General features: G+C 35.9%; 2 protein-coding genes across 4 annotated transcripts; one reads left to right on the top strand and one right to left on the bottom strand.

The window, feature by feature from the left end:
- Positions 1–13: 13 nt before the first annotated feature.
- On the bottom strand, positions 14–11,146 carry LOC127518624 (MOB-like protein phocein). Of its 3 annotated transcripts, XM_051905559.1 has the most exons (8): positions 6,675–6,830; positions 5,903–5,965; positions 5,064–5,164; positions 4,545–4,587; positions 4,286–4,372; positions 1,847–1,926; positions 991–1,102; positions 14–543 (listed from the first exon to the last, which is right to left on the bottom strand). In XM_051905559.1, the coding sequence occupies exons 1-8, from the start codon at positions 6,732–6,734 to the stop codon at positions 412–414; spliced, it is 678 nt and encodes a 225-aa protein (XP_051761519.1). In that variant the 5' UTR covers positions 6,735–6,830; the 3' UTR covers positions 14–411. The 3 variants fall into 3 exon arrangements, with proteins under 3 accessions (XP_051761519.1, XP_051761520.1, XP_051761522.1); XM_051905560.1 differs by lacking the exons at positions 14–543; positions 991–1,102; positions 1,847–1,926; ... (3 more) ...; positions 5,903–5,965; positions 6,675–6,830 and adding exons at positions 8,503–8,693; positions 8,855–8,944; positions 9,052–9,210; positions 10,906–11,146; XM_051905562.1 differs by lacking the exons at positions 14–543; positions 991–1,102; positions 1,847–1,926; ... (3 more) ...; positions 5,903–5,965; positions 6,675–6,830 and adding exons at positions 8,503–8,693; positions 8,855–8,944; positions 9,052–9,207; positions 10,906–11,057.
- A 584-nt stretch (positions 11,147–11,730) lies between these two features.
- On the top strand, positions 11,731–19,898 carry hspd1 (heat shock 60 protein 1). The gene is made up of 11 exons (XM_051905556.1): positions 11,731–11,898; positions 13,974–14,149; positions 14,263–14,598; positions 14,726–14,821; positions 14,917–15,010; positions 15,093–15,261; positions 16,534–16,633; positions 16,804–17,049; positions 17,130–17,304; positions 17,412–17,590; positions 18,467–19,898. Exons 2-11 carry the CDS (start codon positions 13,976–13,978, stop codon positions 18,623–18,625), a joined length of 1,728 nt encoding a protein of 575 aa, XP_051761516.1. The 5' UTR covers positions 11,731–11,898; positions 13,974–13,975; the 3' UTR covers positions 18,626–19,898.
- Positions 19,899–21,375: the final 1,477 nt, after the last annotated feature.

A 21,375-nucleotide genomic window follows, 5' to 3' on the forward strand; every position in this document is an offset into this window, starting at 1 on the left:
GCATATGCTTGGACTAGGTACAAGTCTTTTATTAACAATTGACATAATGAAAATACCATACATTTTAGTTCATTTAAAAAAAAAAAAAAAAGGACAAAGTGGGCCAGATATGAGCCCTCCACCCATGTAATAACTTAACAACGAGAGAAAAGACAGGGTGAATATCACCAGACTCGTTTATAGTCGAGAGAAGGGAAAAAAAGAAAGAAATTCTTATTGGTTAAGCAGGATTTACAATGGAGATGGAGTGAGATATGTACAAGGAACTGCTGATGTTATGTTTTGATTGTTACAGCTGAACGATGAGATTTGGATCAAACAAAGCATTAGTGAGTGGAAAAGTAACAAATGACTAAAGTTGCACGCCTTTGCTGTCTGGATGCTAGAGGCTGAAAATGCACAAGATACGGCTCAGGCGTCACTCTCCCCAGCAGTGGCACTCTGGACTTCCTCTTCCAGGATGGGCACAATGAGGTTGTCCTTAGACATGAGGTTGTACTTCATCACGAAACGAGTGAAGCGGTGACACAAGAAAGTCTCATTCTGTGGGAGAGAGATGATAGTCTTGATAAAATGTCAATCTGACACTCCTTTTTAGGAAACTGTCTGAAGATGGCTCCTACTGACCATAGCAGGAAATGTTGCTTGCATGAACAGTAGTTGCTTTGTCATGAGCATTATCATGCTTGCATTCACTTTAATTTAAAGTAATGGCTCCAAAAATGTACAAGACAAATCTCCTAAGTGACCAACTGGAAATATTCTTAATGTTCTAATAATTTCTGTTCACAATTGATCTGAGCATAAAAACAGAGCACACAAATATTGGGTAAAATGGTTGTATGATTGATAAAATGTTTTCCTATTTTTCAAGAGGATCAGTAGTGTGAAATGATGCTGAAGTAGGCAGTGCAGTAGATTTTGGAGCCAATATTCTGTTTTAGAAAGTTTATGTGCTTATGAATAATAACAAAAAATAATCTTGCTTACCTCATACTTGTCAAAAATCTGGCGGTGGTGAAAGTAAGCATGGGAGAAGATCCTATAGATGCGACGGCAAACAGAGCCCAGTTTGGCCACAGATGATTCCTTAATGCTGACGCTACACGGAAAGCATTGAGAGGATCAGTGGCTACACAAACAAAACATCAATGGCTTGTTTACAGCTAGAAAATCCTAGAAATTAACATAGTAATGCAGGGATGCTGAAATCTGCTCAGAGAGCTTCCTTCCTAGGTAGTTTAGATCCAACCCTTACCTGAAACTAGTCAATTTTATTATTATGTATATAGCACTTTTCACAATACACATCGTTTCAAAGGAGCTTTACAGAAATTCATGAAGGTAATGTTCGTAATACCAATCATTAATTTTCCACATTTTGCAGTTTAGCGATAGGATCATTTCATATGATGACGGTACAAAGATATGAGATTTGCTATACAGTATATATCATGTTATGTTAGTGTACTGCATGTATGTGGATACAGCTGGATATATTTTTAGTAGTTGGAGCAAGCTGTTAATTCATTATGCAGTGATAAGGAAATCTGCAAGTTTTGAACAGTTTGAGCTCTGTAAGGTTTTGTTTAATTATAGAAATGTGTGTAGTAACAAGCCTATTTAGTGATGTGTATTACTGCCATGGTTAAAAAATGCATATAAATGACAGGGTTGAAGATTTATCACCCAGCCCTAAGCAGAAAATAATCCAGGTTTTTGTGGTTGAATAAAATCATATCCGATATGTTCGAACAGTGTTGGAACTAAACCCTGCAGGAAGACAGATCTCAAGGAGGAACACTGAACACCGCTGCTTTAATGGATTAGATGTTCAATAACTCACCGGCTGGGAAAATACTTGTTGCTGTTGAGAAGACACGCAGCTCCATCGAGGGTGTGCCTTGTGTAGTCAATGGCAGGGCACTGTGATCCACAGTAAACAAACAAATCAACTCAATCATCCATATTTGAGTTTCTCCTGTTTAGTCTGTTCAGTCAGAAATTCATTAGGGCTGCAACAACTAATCAATAGTAAAAAATAATCAACAACAATTGTCTATTGATTAATCACATTCTGCACAAAAAAAAGCCCTTTTTATCCAATTAATTGAAAACATAATTATTGTTAGTTACAGCCCTGAAATTTATACATGGACACAATTCATTTTTGTCTAAGAAAACTAACTTCTAACATAAGCAATTAGTTTAGAGCAAAAGGTTTTTTAAGATTATGGGAAACATAAATTCAGCCTTTCCAAACTTTTGACACAGAGGACAACAGGGTTGGGTCTCGTCTGAATTTTAGTGATTCCAATTCCGCTTATAAATTCCCAGTTTTGACTCCAGTATGGTTCATTTTTTTTTAATTTTCCAATTTCTCCAATAATCCAATTTTTTTTTAAAGTCAAACATTTAGACAAGCATATTTATTTCGTCTTTTTGCAAAGCATTCTGTTGCAGCTGAATACCATGAAAAAAAAAAATCAGCAGCCTAAAGAACAACTAATAAACTAGACTAACTAATATAAATTTCAAACATTGAAGTATACAGTCAGTAATACAATAAGAACAGATAAGCAAATTAGCATAGTAACATAATAAAATAACACTGCATAGTTTACCTTATAGATTAAAAATATAGATTAATCCTTATTAAAGTTACAAAAGTTATTCAGTCAGGATCAGTGAGTGAATTTCTTTTTCTTTTGTTCTTTGATTAACAGTAATGACAGACGGTAACAGGTTTATTAGCCTGCTGTCACTTTAAGACAGTGGTTCCCTGGGTTCGCGGGGTGGGGGGGTTGCGAGAGTTTATATGCTTTGAGGTCAAACATGGATATGAAAAACCTTTTTGTATAGTTTCTAGGAATGCTCCAAATGATCGGCCACTTATCCGAAAATGTTGTCAATTACTTCCTTTCATTCTATACATGGTCTTTCAGTTTGCCGATCACATTTTTATGACGCAAAAGACGCGAGCTTGTTCGCACCAGCTGTGAAAGCTGCGGAAAAAATGAAAAGTCAGCAGCGGCATATGTGTATACAATAACGCAATGAAAATGTGTGTATGGTTCAAACTACTTTATTAAAAAAGAGCTTCAGGTGAAGGGTTGCCAGTAGTAGAGATGCACCGGTCTACCGACCATCAATCAGAAGTGACCAGGGGTGCGTTTCCCGAAAGCATTGTTAGCCAAATATGGTTGTAAGTCCCATTGAACTCTATTGGTAACAACGGAACTTGCGGTCATAGTTCACTTTGGGAAACGCACCACAGTTCCGTTTTTTGTCCCGGACTTGCACACAAAATGCATTGCAATCATTTCCCAAAATGTAATTTGTGTGGACGTTAACAGAGGCCAGAGATGGGACATGCTGAAGACAGACGCAAAGAGAAGAGCAGAGAAAATACTATACCGGGCAGAACAAGCTCACTGTTGCGATGCTCAGAATATTGGAAGACAGTTCTACACATTAAACTGGGGTGGGGGCTTATATGAATGCATTTCTGAAGGAACTGACTTACTTCACAAAAGTTTCGATGACATTTTCTTTTAATCTTACCTCCATATGATGCCTATTAAAGTAGTGTTTATATAAGTGCAGCGCTGGTCCTGCTTTGTCTACAGAGGTAACCACGGAAACTCTACACTGCAAAAATGCTTTTTTTATTTAGTATTTTGTCTTGTTTTTAGTCTAAATGTCTAAGAATTCTTAAATCGAGATGCTTTTACTAGATAAGTAAAATGACATAAGATATTTTTTCTTGTTTTCTGGAAAATAAAATCAAAATGAAGTGAGTTTTTGCTTAAAACAAGGGTTTATTAATTATATGTATGGAGGGGGGGGCTTCATGGACAAAAGGTTGGGAACCACTGCTTTAAGACATAATGCATAGATCCAACATACTGTTACACATGAATTTTCTTTCTCAACTGCTTACGGTCACTTAAGACATAACCGACTATGTTTACGATGATATTTTGACAAAATTTTGTATTTGTCCGTTTAAGCGCAATAAGATGCAAAAGAGAACTCAATTCAGTATTTGTGCACTATATGAGAGGCGGCTTTTAGTGCACAGAAACTGTGTGCAGAAACCCAGCACAGAAAACAGCATCCGAGTGCCGAATTGAGTTCTCTTCAGTGTCTTCTTGCGCTTTAATGGTTTAAAACCACATTAAAAAGTGCACACAGGAATCGATATGCAGAATCGAAAATTAATTTTATAACAATTCCTGACCTTAAGTATCTGATTCCAGAACTTAACAGAGAGGACACTCACCTCTTTGGGAGTCTTATGGGCAGCACACAGAAAGATCCACTGCTCAGTGGCCGTCATCTGGGTACATGTGTCCGGATGACACTCATTCTATGGAGCAAAGGCATCAGACATCATTGTCTTAATATATATCATTTTAAGACAACGGTAAAGGCTGTCAACTAAAACAATCTGGTATGACAAGGGGACATACGTTAAATTAAATTAATAGTACAGACTACTTGAGTTGTTTGTTAGTAATAGGTGTAAGAAAGATAATTACCTGCAGTTTAACTGCCAAGCCATTGAGCTCCAAACAGAACTGTCTATATATATAAAAAAAAAACACATAATATTTACATTTCCACAATTCCCAGGGACACTGCAACAACAAATATATGATAGCACTTTGTGGACCCACTTTATATCAAATGTCTTTAACTATTATGTACTAACATCTTAATTACTTATTTGATACAATGCACTTATTGTGTACATACATGTTAAGTAGTACTTATGTTTAAAAAAAAAAAAAAAAAAACCTACATGTAATTACAGCTGTATTCATTTCCACCTCAATAGCAACAAACATGTTTTGCAATACAACAAACACAATAAGTACATTGTACCAAAGAATAATTTTTTTGATGTACACAGTAGTTAAGGACACTTAATATAAAGCAGGACTCATTTTGTGATCAAAACAAATGGAAAACACATAAGTACATTGAGATGAGTCATTATGGTACTAGACGATATGAAGGATGAAATGGTCAGAGTTGACGTTCAGATAATAATATACCTGAGATGTTCATATTTCCACACCCCCTCATCCTGTCCCTCTGGGGGCTCCATAATCTTCTCTATATTGGAACAATCTGAGCGGATGTTCTGCTGAATATACTGGAAAGGAAAAAAAAAATGAATATCAGTTACATTTAAAAGTCAGCAACAAATGGAAGTTGCATATCTTTTCTTTCCTATTGTAATGTATATGAGTGAATGGCCTCTTGAACAAGAAAAAAAATGTAGGACGGAACTTGATTTTGTCTGTCAGGAATTGATTGAAGAATACAATATATATGGTATGATTTTACCCCAAAATTCAACATATTGACACAAAATGATAACTGCAAATCCATGTTTCTGTTCCTGGAGTATAGTTGTTTCTGTGAATTGCAGCGATCCATTTGCTTCTCTATTCTGTAGCTTTCGGCAAATATATACCTCAGATATTTTGTCAAATCTATTTGTACAGTCAATTGCAAAGCTCTTTCCCAGTTTAGGTGTGTTTTTTGCTGCATTCATGTTTAAAACCAATTCTGCCACATGCATACGTCACATTCATACCCTCTATTGCTGCAATCTCATGTGAGTGACAGGCTGTCCCGCCCTCATGCCAGTAAACACCTCATCAGAGAAGAAAAGAGATGTTGCTTCAAGTGGGACTGTCAGCAAATAACCCTAGCCTATTCCTCATGTACACGTACTGTACTGCTTAAAAAGACTTAGAATATAGTACAATAATCATAGTGACAATTTTTACAGTGCGTTTTTGGATCTTGACAGCCTGGGGTCACTGTATGGAAAAGAAATCTCTCAGAAATCTTCTTTGGTGATCCACTTAAGAAAAGCTCTCACCTGTTGCACTGCCAGGGTGCTGTCCATCTCTTCAAAAGACTCATCAGACCAGTTATAGAAGTCCTAAGAATTAAAACAAAACCACTGTTTTAAAAACATGTTAATAGGGCCAGCACTAGAATAATCAACACCACTGTATATTGCATAAGTAGTTGCTGTTGACAGTACATGTTTGATAGATATACCCTTCTAGGGACAATTTACTACAGTTCTTACGTTGTAAGCATAATTTATATCTATAGTAAACCCGTGGCAAAATGTCCCAATGGTTATGTCATTTCCATAAATTATTAGTGACTCAAAGCAGCAGTGTATAATAGCTGAAAGCTTCACGACTCGGCTATATAATGGTATATTATCTTCATTATGTTTTAAATACAATAATTTAATGTATATTAACATCAGCAGTTGTGTCCATCCGGGTACTTTCAGACGGCTGCTAGCTGACTGCTGTTAGCCAAATAACTAGATCATGAAAACATGCCATTTCGGACACCTTCTGACTCCTATTTCACTGCATATTCACCTACTTTCAAAAAGGAAATAAATCCTATCATGACCAGAAAAATATAACAGAATATTCAGGTAAAGCCCTTCATTTGAGAATCATTAGTTTTCTCGGTTAACTGCTAGCTTAGCTCTTTAGCATATCTTCGACTTCCGCTCCCAGGAGAACAAATCCTTTTTAATGTTATTATTACATTACAGTATACATTGCGAACTGATTTGAGCTTGGAAAACGCTTTAAATTTTTATTCGCTGTTCATTTTACCTTCGCCTTGGTGCCTGGTCTATTCCTCCTCAGAACAGCTGTGCCCTCCGCCATGACCATCTCGACAGATTTAGAGTTTGATTGACAGCGCGCCCCCAATGGACGAGTAGAGCTACTACAGGAAGAGCTCAGATACAGTGACACTAACAAATATTGGACAAAATGCATATCATTGCATTGCATCTCAAAAACAAGTTGTAATTATTTTAAAACGTTTCAAGTATTCTAGTCCTTGCTGCTGAGAAGGCCATTATGCACTCATACTCTCAGGTTTTAACTGACCTGGAGCCAGTTGTATTAACACAGCCATTATGTCTTAAGAACTAGTCTGACAAACTAGCAGTTAGCCAGTGAACATTTCATTCTCAAATTTGACCAATGAATTAAAAATGATTTTAAAAAATGTCTTAAAGAAAAAAAATTAGATGACTAAATTGTAGTAGGCCATTTATTAAACTGGCCCCCAGTGGGGAAACTCATCTCATATGGCTTTTAGTCCTTACATTTAGCCAGTCCATAAAGACCTGACTAACAGAGTACTACAAGGATATTTAGCCATTATACACTGCCCAGCTAAAAAAAAAAAAAGTCGCTGTTTGTATTTTAATAGGCAAATACTTAAGAGTCTATGGATGGATCATTATTACAGTGATTATTATTTTTCTAGCATGTTATATGTTTGGCAACGGTTCTTTTAACCCTAAAAGATGGAGTGTGTAGCTTTTCATTTCTTAAACAACCATGTATTAAGATGTATCATGGCCATATTCCAGGATGACAATGTCAAGATTCATCAGGCTCAAATTGTGAAAGAATTTTTGGGAGAAGCATGAAGAATCATTTTCACACATGAATTGGCACTGACCTTAACCTCAGTGTAAGTTTTTGGGATGTGCTGGAATAGACTTTACAGAGTGCTCACCTCTTGCATTGTCAATACAAGATCTTGACCAAAAAATGATGCACCTTTCGATGGAAATAAATGTTGTGATGTTATTTCAATCAAGAAGTGCATCAGTTTTTGGTCAAGATCTTGTATTGACAATGCAAGAGGTGAGCACTCTGTAAAGTCTACTCCAGCACATCCCAAAGACTTTCAATGAAATCTGGACCAATTCATGTATGAAAATGATTCTTCATGCTCTCTGAACCATTCTTTTTTTTTTTGGCCAAGCAGTGTATATTTTTTTAAATGACTCAAAGCCCTTCTTGTACAAATAAAAAGCCGTGCATTCATATTTATTTCTCTTAATTTATTGGTAGTTTTCCTTTTAAAAGTAATTACATTATAGTCCTAGGTAAACATAACTTCGTAGGGTACACTACTCTTCCCCCCCATTTTTCTTAGATCTATTCATCAACACCATGTGTTCTTAGCTACTGATTATTCTATATGTCAAATAAGTAAAAGCCATTCTTTGTATAGTTAAATCATGTTTAATAAAAAATATAATGTCAGTTGAAAAACACTTTATAATGAATTATAAGGTGATTAAAAAAGTCTAAGAGTCCGATTACTTTCAGAAGACACTGTGCAATCATTATTTTAGTTATACCTTCTGATCACATCCTGCAGCACAGTTCATAATTGTAAGGAAATTACTAGGGAAATAAAAGATGTTCAGTAAAACATTTATTTTCAAACCCTAGAATTAGTAATTCATTAGTTCCTTTATAATCACAGCTAACAAACTCAAAAACGGACTGTTCATGAAAATGGACCTTGAATTCATTGGAATTCATATTTTTCTTCCTAATACACACAATTTAGACAGTCCATTCACATAACCAATTCCAAACTGTTCTGTTACATGAAGAAGCAAAGACGAAACATCAAGATCGCTTTATTTGAACAAAACATGATCATACTTATTTACAATCAAATGACATAGAAAAAAGAAAACAAACATGGAACAGCCATTATTTCTATGAACTCCAGAATGACGCAGATGGTTGAACAAGCAGACTTCATTCTACATATTTGCCAAGAATATCTCCATCCCGGAAAAGGAAGTAATCCTGCAAAAGAATATCATTTAGTTACATGTCTTCTACACTAAAATGCCAAGAGCTACAAAATTTGCAAAATAATAGATAGATGTTTATTGTAAGAAATACATAACGAAAGAAGTAAAAACAAATCGATCATCTGATGATCTATTCATGACAAATGTTCTAACCTTATCCTCAAGTACAACTTTAGTTCCTCCGTACTCAGGCAGCAAAACTTTATCCCCAACTTTGACACAGACAGGTGTTACTTTCCCATCCTGAAAGAAAGACATCATTTGAACTCTGAAGCACAACCTATAGATCACACTCTGTAGAGATGCTTCAATCAGAACAAAAAAAACATGATTAACTTTGAGTAGGTTACCTTGTTGGTGGATCCTGGACCTACTGCTACCACTGTAGCCTGTTGCACTTTGGCTTGAGACTTTTCTGGAATCATGATGCCTCCTCTTGAAACGGTCTCTGCAGCAAGCCGCTCCACCAACACACGGTCGAACATGGGAAGGAATTTCCGGAAAGCCTGCTGTGGGGCAAAGGCATGCTTAGTGCAGTGTAGAAATAGTCAATGCATGTTTTGCAACACTATAAGGGATAGTTCACCCAAAAATGAAAATTCTGTCATCATTTCCTCACCCTCAGGTTGTTCCAAACCTGTATAAATTTCTTTGTTCTGCTGAACACAAAGGAAGATATTTTGAAGAGTTTGTAACCAGGCTACTTTGGGGCACCATTGACTTCCATAGTAGGAAAGAAAATACTATGGTAGTCAATGGTGCCCCAAAGCGGCCTGGTTACAAACTTCTTCAAAATATCTTCCTTTGTGTTCAGCAGAACAAAGAAATTTATACAGGTTTGGAACAACCTGAGGGTGAGGAAATGATGACAGAATTTTCATTTTTGGGTGAACTATCCCTTTAAAGCAGCGTTCCCAAAAAAAAAAAAAAAATACCACCAGGGGGCGTTACAGAACAGCAAAGCGAAATGGTTGTAATTAATCACAAGTCTCAGTCTTTCCTCTCCTATAAGTTTGGTTATAATAAAATCTTCGCTTTACCTTCTTTCAAAGACAACAAAATGTAGGCTTCTAAATTAGACGCATACTTAAAGCAGACAACTTGGAGAAAGAATATCGACCCTGTATCACAGTGATCACGAGCAGCTGTTGTCTGAGAACAGATGTGTGTGACCTTGAGAGAAGGTCGTGTGTGAGGGAGGGTAGATGGGATAGGTCAGGAGATGTTGAGGGATCGTGTAGGGGAGGAGAAAAGTTTGGAGGTTTTGTAAATGTTTACCATCCTGGTGAAGGACGAAAGGACGGGCAACAAGATAACCCCCAAGGCTAAACGGTCAGGAATGTGGAAGATTCTAGAATGAACCAGCTGTGCATGTCACCTGGCCTCATAATACATTTCAATGTAATTTATAATTCAAGTCACAATGACTTTTGCTACTGTCTGGTTGGTAGCCAATGAAGTACAAGCATACTTTACTACGCTATAGCAGTTTATCACAAGGGTTCATACACAAGAATAACAGTCAACCCTGCTTAAGAGAATAATTCATCTCTATGCCTCAATCTAACTAAAGACAAAAACATCACAGTTACTGTACATCACAAATCACACGTGCTCACTCCATTCAAAATGACCCGGAAGTTCATATCTTGCTGAAATTCTATTGGCTGAAAAGATCTTGGAGCTTAGCTGTGCGTAAAAACCCGATTTACGTTATTTAGTAATGATAATGGAAATATGTTCACTTTTCACAAACAAGATATGACAGATACCTGCAAGACAACTACTTTATACGCGTGAACAGAAATTCTCATACTACAGACTGTCATATAAAATTTTATGTAGTAAAATAACTATACCAGCTTTAAAACAATACTATACTAAGATGTTATGCTTGCCTATAAACCAGCCACAAGCTAAGCCTTTCATTAAACAAGCCGGGTTGCCTGCGAAATCAACATGGGCACAGAAAACCACCAATTTTTAAACATTACTCCCATACTTTACATGCTAAGTAGCATATTTTGGATCGCATCATTATCTCATATAAAGTCAGAGCACGACTACATTACTAACCGTGACCTTGCAGTTGCAATTGATGGAGGGTTATAAAACATTGCGCTATCTCAGTCACAAAAATCAAATAATTATAGAAACAACTCGTTCAGATGACGCAGCTAGATGAATTATCTTACACGTCTTACCATTTTAGTTGATCTTTATGAAATGAGCGTCCGGCAGAGCAGCATAAAACAGTCACACTGGATCACTACACTCCTGCGATCCACGTGAAGAAGAAATGTCTGGAAGGGCTCTGCGCATGCGCCAAAGGACAATCCTTACCGACCCCGTCCTGCAATCTAGAATATTCCTCGAACGCCTAAAAAACTTTTTCTTTTTCTTTTTTACCTTCTTTTTTTTTTTTTTTTTTTTGCACATATGGTTAAGAAATTAAGTGTTTAAACGCTTGACATATTACTACTGCAGTATTTTAATAATTGTTTTATGGGTTTCTGAACATAGAATTGTTACAAGTATTCAAATGTATCATATGTGTATGATTTCTATTTTAAAAAGAGGACAAAAATTCAAAACTGAACTGGATTACAAATAACTAAAGTAGCAGCAAAAAGCAAAATAAAGGTTTTGAATGAATGATAAAAGTGCCCAAATAATAAAATAAATAATAATAAATAAAATAAAAAATAATAAACACTGATAATTATATCATATAAAATAGAAATATACTGTAAGACTGTTAACAAATTCACAGACATTTGTAAAACGCAAAAAAATGTGTGGTTGCACAATCATGACCTCTGACGTCTTTTTTTCTCCAATAGAATCTGCGAAATTTCTCGAACTTGACACCCAGGAACGAGCATAATAACAACTTAATGGCCAATTTTAGTATATTTTATTTATATTTCCGCTCAGGATCAATGAAATATGTTCAATAACATTAAGGTAAAAAGCAAATGAAAGCACGTATGTATTTAAAGAGAATAACGCCTATCTATCATTGAGAGTGTTCCGTTATTCAGATGTCAGGGCAGCGGGGAGGTTACCCGGATGAAGAACACATGTGCGTTAAGTGTAACTGCAGCAGCTCTAAAGCGGCTCCTCTTCTTGTATCATTCAGTCTGCTGAACTGACGGACACGCGCATCCCTTCAATCACCTCCAAACCGTTCTGCAGTAAGTCACTTATAGCATTATCCTCCTCCATATAACCTATAAACATATTATATTGCATAACGCTTTTTATTGGCCTGGTGATAAAGATGAAATGATCAAACAGGCAGATACGTAACATGTAACATCATCATGTAATGCTAGAACTGTCAGTTTGTTTTTTGAAGTTGCAGGTAAAATCGTGCATGTTTATTGTCTAATTAGCTGTCATTTAATCATTTTAGTACGTTTATATTTTATTTCAGATGCTGCTTATCAGAATAACTGGCATTAGAGTAACAAATGTGTTTCGCATGTCATTTGCATTGATTGACAATTATACTGCATTAGTGTTGTATCTGCTGCCTTGACTACTGTTTTATAAGCAAAACAAGTAAAGCGCAGTCTTAAGTGAAATACAGTGATGGTTATAGCTCGCATGCTAACTGTAGCAAATTATGTGATGTTGAGGCCTAAGAATATTATATATATGTTATGTATGGAATAATTCATCGGTGTCAGGGCTACAGTGGGTAGTTTTAATAAAACAAAAGGAATACCCCGGGAAGTTTGTAACGTGAACTCATGGAGATGAAAGGGATCATTTCCGTCTCTGTCGTGACGCGGAGTGATTTTGACCTTGTGACGGACGCCCTGAACACACGTGGGGTAGATGAGGGACTCACTACATCTACAGGCTTTGAATGACGCGTTTACGTGAACACACATTTCAGTCTAGTTTACCTTTTAGAACAGGCTTTTAAAAACATTTTTTCCGCTTTTGATTTTTTTTTTTTTTTATATGGTTCATGATCTGTTTTTTCGAAACATTGTCCATGAGAACCATGGAACTATTATCATTTCTTCACAATTACCAGATCATCATAACATTTTACGGAATTTATTGATATTTAGTACATTATTGCGTATACGGAGAATAGGTTAACGAATGAGTGAATCAGGCAGTGTAATCCATTCAAGGACCAGCGGGGGCAAAGTCTAATTTTTGGCATCTGGTGGTGTTATCATGTGAGCTCGACACGAGACCTTTCTTTCCTTCTTGCTTTCCTTCTTTCTTTCTTCCTTCCTTTCTTGCTTTCTTTCTTTTCCAGTGAATTGGGGGAGTGTTTTTTTTTTTTTTTTCCCTATTGCCTGACAGATATTAAAATTGTTATGATAAATCACGCTAGTATGTGACTAGACTCTGTAAATTGAGAAGGAAAAAAAAAAAAAGTGCTGTCGGCGACTATTTGCCAATCAGAAACGGCTGTCTGCCAACCTCAACCAATGCCCTGAGATTTGGGCGGGGCTACCTGTTTGTCTAAAATGAATGGTTATCAACCAGGGGGCAGAGGCAAAAAAGTGTGACTAACAAAGACAAAACTAAAAATCTACATTTCATATTTTAATTTATTTGGTGTATTTGAAGAACCAGTATTTTCAGTGCGTTGGAAAACCTAGATAAATGAGGAAGCCTCATTCTGAAACTGTGATTTCTAGACTTGGAACAGTCATGTAAATTAACACGATCTTGTGAGCATTCTTTTTATTTTTTTTTTAAAGCATATTTAAAGTTATGCCAAGCTCTAAAATATTTATTGAGTAGGAATTGAGTAAATATATTTTTCAAAATCATTATCATTAATCTTTATCCAATAAATTACAAGCAACTGGAAAAGGGGCCCTCGAAAATGGTCGTGGACGATGAGGTGCCTTTGAGTTAAAAAGGTTGAGAACCACTAGTCTAAAGGATTGGAGTGTTTCTGAAGACACCTGCGAAATCAACATGGGCACAGAAAACCACCAATTTTAAACATTACTCCCACACTTCACATGCACTAAGTAGCATATTTTGGATCGCAACATGATCTTATATAAAGTCAGAGTATGACTACATTACTAACCGTGACCTTGCAGTTGGAATTGATGGAGGGTTATAAAACATTGCGTTATCTCAGTCACAAAAATCAAATAATTATAGAAAAATTATAGATTTTTTATTATTATTATTATTATTATTATTAAAATTCTAATGGTGTAGAAATCACTTACACCTTGTTTTTTTTTGTTAATTAAATGTTATGCTTTTGCTCTCTTAGAAATGCTGCGTTTACCCAGTGTAATGAAACAGATGAGGCCAGTGTGCAGGGCGCTGGCCCCACACCTGACTCGTGCGTATGCCAAGGACGTCAAGTTTGGCGCAGATGCCCGGGCCCTCATGCTTCAGGGTGTTGACCTTTTAGCTGATGCTGTGGCTGTCACCATGGGACCAAAGGTATGCTAAGTTCGATAAGTTTCTAGATGAACAACAGACATGTTACTGCTTCTAAAGTCAAGTTTGTAATCAGTAATAGAAGAAACACAACTAAACTAGCCTCTTTCCCCCAGGGTCGCACTGTTATTATTGAGCAGAGCTGGGGAAGCCCCAAAGTCACCAAAGATGGTGTCACCGTTGCCAAAAGTATCGAACTGAAAGATAGGTATAAGAACATCGGGGCCAGGCTGGTACAGGATGTGGCCAACAACACTAACGAGGAGGCTGGAGACGGCACTACAACCGCCACAGTACTGGCCCGTGCTGTTGCCAAGGAGGGTTTTGACACCATCAGCAAAGGTGCCAACCCTGTGGAGATCCGTAGAGGAGTAATGATGGCGGTGGAAGAAATCATCAATGAACTCAAGAAACTCTCCAAGCCAGTCACAACACCAGAGGAAATTGCTCAGGTAAAAAGTGGTCTTAAATTCAACATGAAATAGAAGTTGCAATATTCTTTTCTTTCCTATTGTGATGTATATGTCTGAGAGAAACGACTTCTCAAACAAGATTTCCATCAATCTTTCTTTGATACAGGTGGCCACTATTTCTGCCAATGGAGACACTGAAGTTGGTAACATCATCTCCAATGCCATGAAGAAAGTTGGACGCAAGGGTGTTATTACAGTGAAGGTAGGCTGCTTCAGTGAAAGTAGTATTTAGTACAGATGAAATGATGGTTTGGTCCTTAAAATATCTCAGACTCAAACTGCTATTCTTGTTTAAAGGATGGTAAAACCCTACATGATGAGCTTGAGATCATTGAGGGCATGAAGTTTGACCGTGGCTACATTTCTCCTTACTTCATCAACACCACTAAAGGTGTGTATTTCATATTAGAATGTCATGTGTTTGTATTAATATTAAGGCTGGAATGACAACAGTGTTTATGCTCTGCTTGCAGGCCAGAAGTGTGAGTTCCAGGATGCTTACGTGCTTCTGAGTGAGAAGAAGATCTCCAGCGTACAGAGCATCGTACCAGCTCTGGAAATTGCCAACCAGCATCGCAAGCCTCTGGTCATCGTGGCTGAAGATGTGGACGGAGAGGCACTCAGCACTTTGGTCCTCAACAGGTTTGTTTCTCAAACATGTTAGCCCAACAATAATGTCAAGTCCACAAGAAATGTGTGAAATGGATAAATACGAAAAAGAACAAGGTTTTATGAAAACTGAACTTCAAAAAGTCCATTTACTGACTGATTTTGATTGCCATCCCTCACAAAAAATACCACATTAATTGTATTTTTTCATAGAAATACTATAGTTATAGTGTTTAGTTTCTTAATTAATGATTATGCTACGGGGCTGTTGAATGCTCTAATCTGATTGGTTGCTCAACGTTTTAAGGTGTGCAGTTGTTTTCAGGGAAACGCATGACTAAAGTAGTTCTAACAGGTCTTGACCGTGTTGCAGTTCCATATAACTTCACCAAATGTTTTCAGTTATCTCAATAGGTCCTTACAGCCTACAACTGCAGAAGAAACAAAACCCACACCGACCAAGCAAATAAATATAGTAAACAATAGGATGAAAACGTTTTATTGTGTCCTGAAAGCGCATTCGCTCTCTCTCTCGCTCTCTCTCTCGCTCTCTCTCTCGCTCTCTCTCTCTAACGTACACACGCTGTATAGTACGCACACACACTCGCACAGAAATGTTTTGTCAGTGCTGCTCTGACGAATTAATCAGTAAAATTGTTTAGCAGCTTAAAAGATACATGACTCATGAGCGAGGTAATAACTGTGGTTCTTGAGGTAGATAACTCCGCTTCGTGTCATGGCTGCATTACCACCTTGGGTGTGCATTATTTTCTAAGAATTCAACGGCCCATCGTCAGTTATTCCTTACTTATGGAATCTCCTTTAAACAGTTTTCAGAATCTTTGACATTATAATTATTATTATTAAAATTATATAAATTTTTATCTATATATGTATTTTCATTTATTTATTTTATTTTTTTAAATGACATTGGCTTCAAACATGACTTCCATGACTGATTTTGATTGTCATCCCTCACAAAAGTTGTTGTTGAATAAATAAATATGAAATAAATATTCCAAATGTCTTTGGAATTAGTAAAATACTATTACTAAAATTTCTAAAATGTATACATGTTTAATGACTAATGAGAGATTTTTATATATATATATATATATATATATATATATATATATATATATATATATATATATATATATTATTACTACAGTAAATATTATATTATTTCATTGGAAGCAACCTTTTTTTTTTTTTTTTTTTTAAAGGTATGGTCATTTGATGTTTAAGAATAGCCTGATATTTAAAGGTTCTGGTTTAAAGGTCAATGCTAAATCTTACCAACAGGTTGAAGGTTGGACTTCAGGTTGTGGCAGTCAAGGCTCCAGGATTTGGGGACAACCGAAAGAACCAGCTGCAGGATATGGCAGTTTCCACTGGAGGCACGGTATGTACCTAAGATCTTGTCTTCATCTCTATTTATTTATTTATTTATTTATTTAACTCATTTTAAATGTCTCACTTATGTGATGCATCAACATATTGTATTGTGACGTGTAATATATCATGAGGTAGTTGCCATTGCCCAGTCTTTTAACACACCTGAACTGTTCTCAGGTGTTTGGTGACGAGGCTATGGGACTGGCCATTGAGGATATCCAGGCACATGACTTTGGCAGGGTCGGCGAGGTCATTGTGACAAAGGATGACACAATGCTCCTCAAAGGCCGTGGTGATCCATCAGCCATTGAGAAGCGTGTGAATGAGATTGCTGAACAGCTGGAGAGCACAAACAGTGACTACGAGAAGGAGAAACTCAACGAGCGTCTGGCCAAGCTCTCTGATGGAGTGGCTGTGATTAAGGTATGAAAGCAGGAAGCATGTAGCTTAGTGTGATGTGTTTATTTTCCATATATCTGTTAACAAAAACCACCATTTGTTAGGTTGGTGGAACAAGTGACGTTGAAGTGAATGAGAAGAAAGACCGTGTTACTGATGCGCTGAATGCCACTCGAGCTGCTGTGGAGGAGGGAATCGTTCCTGGAGGAGGATGCGCCCTGCTCCGCTGCATCCCAGCCCTGGAGAACATCAAAGCAGCCAATTCTGATCAGAAGATTGGTAAGGACTGGAGTGTAGATCTCATCCTCTAGACCCTATAAGAAATAACTGTTAATTTCTTAAAACTGACTTTTTTTAAAAAAAAATTTTTATCCTTGCTCTTCAAGGTATTGACATTATTCGCAGAGCTCTTCGCATTCCTGCAATGACCATTGCCAAGAATGCAGGAGTTGAAGGCTCTCTGGTGGTGGAAAAGATCTTGCAGAGTGCTCCAGAGATCGGATATGATGCTATGCTTGGAGAATATGTCAACATGGTTGAAAAAGGCATTATTGATCCCACAAAGGTGTGTATGTGTGGTTCACAAACTGAAAAACCGCTCTGATAGATTTGTTACTGATTTAAACTGATAACTTCTAAATTATTATCGGACATGTACAATATATCATTAGTACCATATTGAACGACATTATATACAATGCTGTTCAAAAGTTTTGGGGTCAATCTTTTTTTTTTTTTTTTTTTTTTTTTTATATATAAAGTTCTATGCTCACCAAGACTGCATTTATTTGATCAAAAAACAGTGAAAATAGTAATTATTGTGGATATTATTACAATTTAAAATAACTGTTCTATTTGAATATAATTTAAAAGTTTTCAGCATCATCACTCCATTCTTCAGTGTCACATGATCCTCCAGAAATCATTCTAATGTGCTGATTTGGTGCTCAAGAAACATTTTTTTTTTCTTCTTTTTCTTATCAATGTTGAATAGTTAATATGCTTAACATTTTTGAGATAAGCCTGAATTTTATTTTCAGGATGATGAATGGAAAGTTCAAAAGTTAAAAAAACAAAAAAAACAAACGAAAAAACTTTTGTGAAATTTATAGTCTTTAATGTCACTTTTGATGTTTTTAATGAGTCCTTGCTCAAAAGTATTAATTAAAAAAAAAGTACTGACCCTATACTTTTTGTTTTTATATATATTTTATTGTGATGCTCAATACATTTTATGTATGTATTGCCTAAATTCATTTGTAGTATTTGAACCGATTATTTTTAGTTCAGTTTTTACTGTTATTGCCATTTTAGTTATTGGCCGTAACATGAAAATAATTATTGGCTTATTAGTATCTGCCAGAGTTGTAATATCTGTGCATCCCTAACAAAAACATAATGCTCTTTTATTAAAATGAAATTTCTTTGTCTCCCCCTGCAGGTCGTGAGGACCGCATTGCTAGATGCCGCAGGTGTTGCATCTCTTCTGTCTACTGCTGAAGCCGTTGTCACCGAGCTACCGAAGGAGGAGAAGGACATGCCAGCTGGAGGAATGGGTGGAATGGGAGGCATGGGCGGAATGGGTGGCATGGGATTCTAAATTGAACTGCACTGACTTTAGTGGAAGGGTTGTGGGCAGGGGACATGATTTGCCCCTCCCCTTCAACTTGGAAAAACCTGCCGAAACTGAGTGATTTGTGGTCTGAACATGGAGCAAAAGAAATGGACGTTACAGTCTCCCATCCTTCCACCACTATGTCCGATCTCATCTCTTTACTCATGGCTGAAGATGTTACCCTATTTCTTTAAAGACAAGTTCCTGATAATGTGACCAGAGATAATGAGTCTGTTCGCCTTTGTTCTGTAACATTATGCTCACAAATGTCTAATGGGAAAGCGCATTTAACAAATTGCATATTGTCATGCTGTTGTATTGTGTGATGTAGATGGTTCAGAATCTGACCATCTGTAGGGGCTTCAAAAGCCAGACGTTAAGGTTAAAGTCTGCCTTCATGAGCAAGCAAGTAGTAGAAACTTTGACCAGTTGTATCTTAAAAAAAAAAAAAAAAAATTCCACTTCATTGATCAGTTAACTTTTTTTTTTTTTTTTTTTTTTTTTTTTTGTACACTGTTCATTGTTTCATATAAAAATAAAACCCTCTTTGGAGGATTACATAACTTTGACAAAGCATGTACTTGTTTTGCCTTTCAGTTGCTACAGTTTTTTCCATTGAATACTTGGATATCAGCTTGAAGAAATGTGTGCTAATGTTTTCCTTTGTTTCTGGTTTAATAGCTGAAAAGATTGTTCACCCAAAAATGAAAACTGTTATTGTCGTTTGACTCGTCATTCCAAACCTGTTTTTTTTTTTTTGTTTTTTTTTGGATACTTGTCAATGGTCCAAAACAACATTGGACTCTAGAGAGAGAGAGAGAGAGAGTTATTTTTCAAAATATATTTGTGTGATGACAGAATTTTATTTGTGGGTGAACTATTCTTTTAAATTTTGAGGGTTAAACATCTTTTGTTTAAGCCTAGAGTTTGGTAGGAAGGTTGAGTGGAGGGATGGGGGATCTTGTTGCACAGCAGTTTTAAAATGGCCATACAAGCATTTGCCTAACAATATACTGAATGCAATTAGTGTGAATTCATTCATTCATTCATTCATTCATACATTCTGAAGATCTAACTTTTGAGTCTAGTGGTACAGAATTGTGTTTGAAAAGCTGCTGTTCATTAAGATAATTACTTGTTTGTTTTTTTTAAAGCCACATTCTCTATGAATGTGCAAGAAAGATCATTCAACGTTTTGTACAATATAGTCATTAATTCTGTATTTTTTATTTAATAAATTTCAGTGTTCACAAAGAAATGAATTTTGTCGATTGTCAAAGTCCTAGCCAATAAGTGACTTCCTTTTCAGAAAGATATTATACTGAAAAATGTATATAAATCCTCTTAAAATGGTGATAAATTTATTGTAGTGATGGCCTGATTATAGGACTAATGACTTTTTATCATTAAGTCAGTGTAAAAACGCCACTCACAACTCTTGTTTTCATCCATTGAAGAATTAATTGGATTGTGAAAAGTGGGCATTCCATACTACACTACTCCCCTCAAAACACCAGCAGCCTTAGTGACTTCAGATGAAAATGAAAATCGAGAAGTGAGTTATGTTTTGATGATTACAAAGATAAACATTTGTTTCTTTTGTAAAATGCACTGATGAAACCAGGAACATAGAAATGGGTTAATTCTGATTTCATGTCGAGTCTTGACATGTTGACAGGTTTGGAACCACATGAGGTAAATGACAGAATTTAAATTTTTGGATGAACTAACCTGGATCAGTAGTTCTTATACACTTCCTTTAAAAAGTTTGGGGTCTATTTATTATTTTTTTAAATTAATACTTTTTTTCAATAATATGCTTCAAACTGGTTAAAAGTGACAGTAAAGACATTTATACTGTTACATAAGATTTCTATTTCTTTTGAACTTTTTATTCATCAAAGCATCCTGAAAAAATATTTTCAACATGGTAATAACTGTTTCTTGAGGATCGCACCAGCATATTAGAATGATTTCTGAAGGATCACGTGACACTGAAGACTGAAAATTCAGCTTTGGCGTCACAGGAATGAATTAATATTAAAATGTTTATTAGTATTATTAATATTAAAAGTTATTTTAAATTGTAATAATATTTTCAAACATTTTGAAAAGTTTTTATTGTTTTTGATCAAATAAATACAGTCTTGGTAAGCCTCACAACTTTATCTGAATGTACATTAATAATCAGTTAGCATTATAATGTAACTTTCAGTTTTAACAACTTTCAGTGATCAGTTACCAATAATACTGTTTTGTGAATGTGTTACTGTATTTTGCAGCAAAACTTCAGTTACAATGTACTGAGTAATATTAATTAAGAACATGTACATACTGTATTGTGAGGGTTAGGATTTGGGGTTTGAATTAGGGCTAATTGCAAGTAAATATGCATAATTTACTGTTATTACTATAGTTAGTACATGTAACATATGTAACAAGGATGTAATAAAGTGTTATCAAAACTTCTCTCAGGATAATAAATGACTGCTTCAATGATCCAAAGGCTTGGAATAAAAATACTATTATACTAATACTATTAAACAGCTGTATTTCCTGCAATAATAATAATAATAATAATAATAGAAATGTAGTATTCTATAACAATGCAAAATAACCATTTCTTGCTGAATAAAAGGTCTTGTGACAAATGTTACATGCTACAGTTTGATATTTATGCCATTGCATAATTAATTCCACTTCAAACACTATTTATTTAAATTTAAAAATAGGAG

The sequence above is a fragment of the Ctenopharyngodon idella genome, chromosome 9 (assembly GCF_019924925.1).
Source record: "Ctenopharyngodon idella isolate HZGC_01 chromosome 9, HZGC01, whole genome shotgun sequence".
Lineage (NCBI taxonomy): Eukaryota > Metazoa > Chordata > Actinopteri > Cypriniformes > Xenocyprididae > Ctenopharyngodon > Ctenopharyngodon idella.

Bases quoted from the DNA above. Each gene is read 5' to 3' on its own strand.
- LOC127518624 (XM_051905559.1), bottom strand. From the start codon at position 6,734: ATGGTCATGGCGGAGGGCACAGCTGTTCTGAGGAGGAATAGACCAGGC. The intron at 5,966-6,674 runs GTAAAATGAACA...TTTAATTCTTAG, and splicing joins GACCAGGCACCAAGGCGAAG to GACTTCTATAACTGGTCTGA. The intron at 4,588-5,063 runs GTATATTATTAT...TTATATATATAG, and splicing joins TGGAAATATGAACATCTCAG to ACAGTTCTGTTTGGAGCTCA.
- hspd1 (XM_051905556.1), top strand. From the start codon at position 13,976: ATGCTGCGTTTACCCAGTGTAATGAAACAGATGAGGCCAGTGTGCAGG. The intron at 14,150-14,262 runs GTATGCTAAGTT...TCTTTCCCCCAG, and splicing joins CTGTCACCATGGGACCAAAG to GGTCGCACTGTTATTATTGA. The intron at 16,634-16,803 runs GTATGTACCTAA...AACTGTTCTCAG, and splicing joins CAGTTTCCACTGGAGGCACG to GTGTTTGGTGACGAGGCTAT.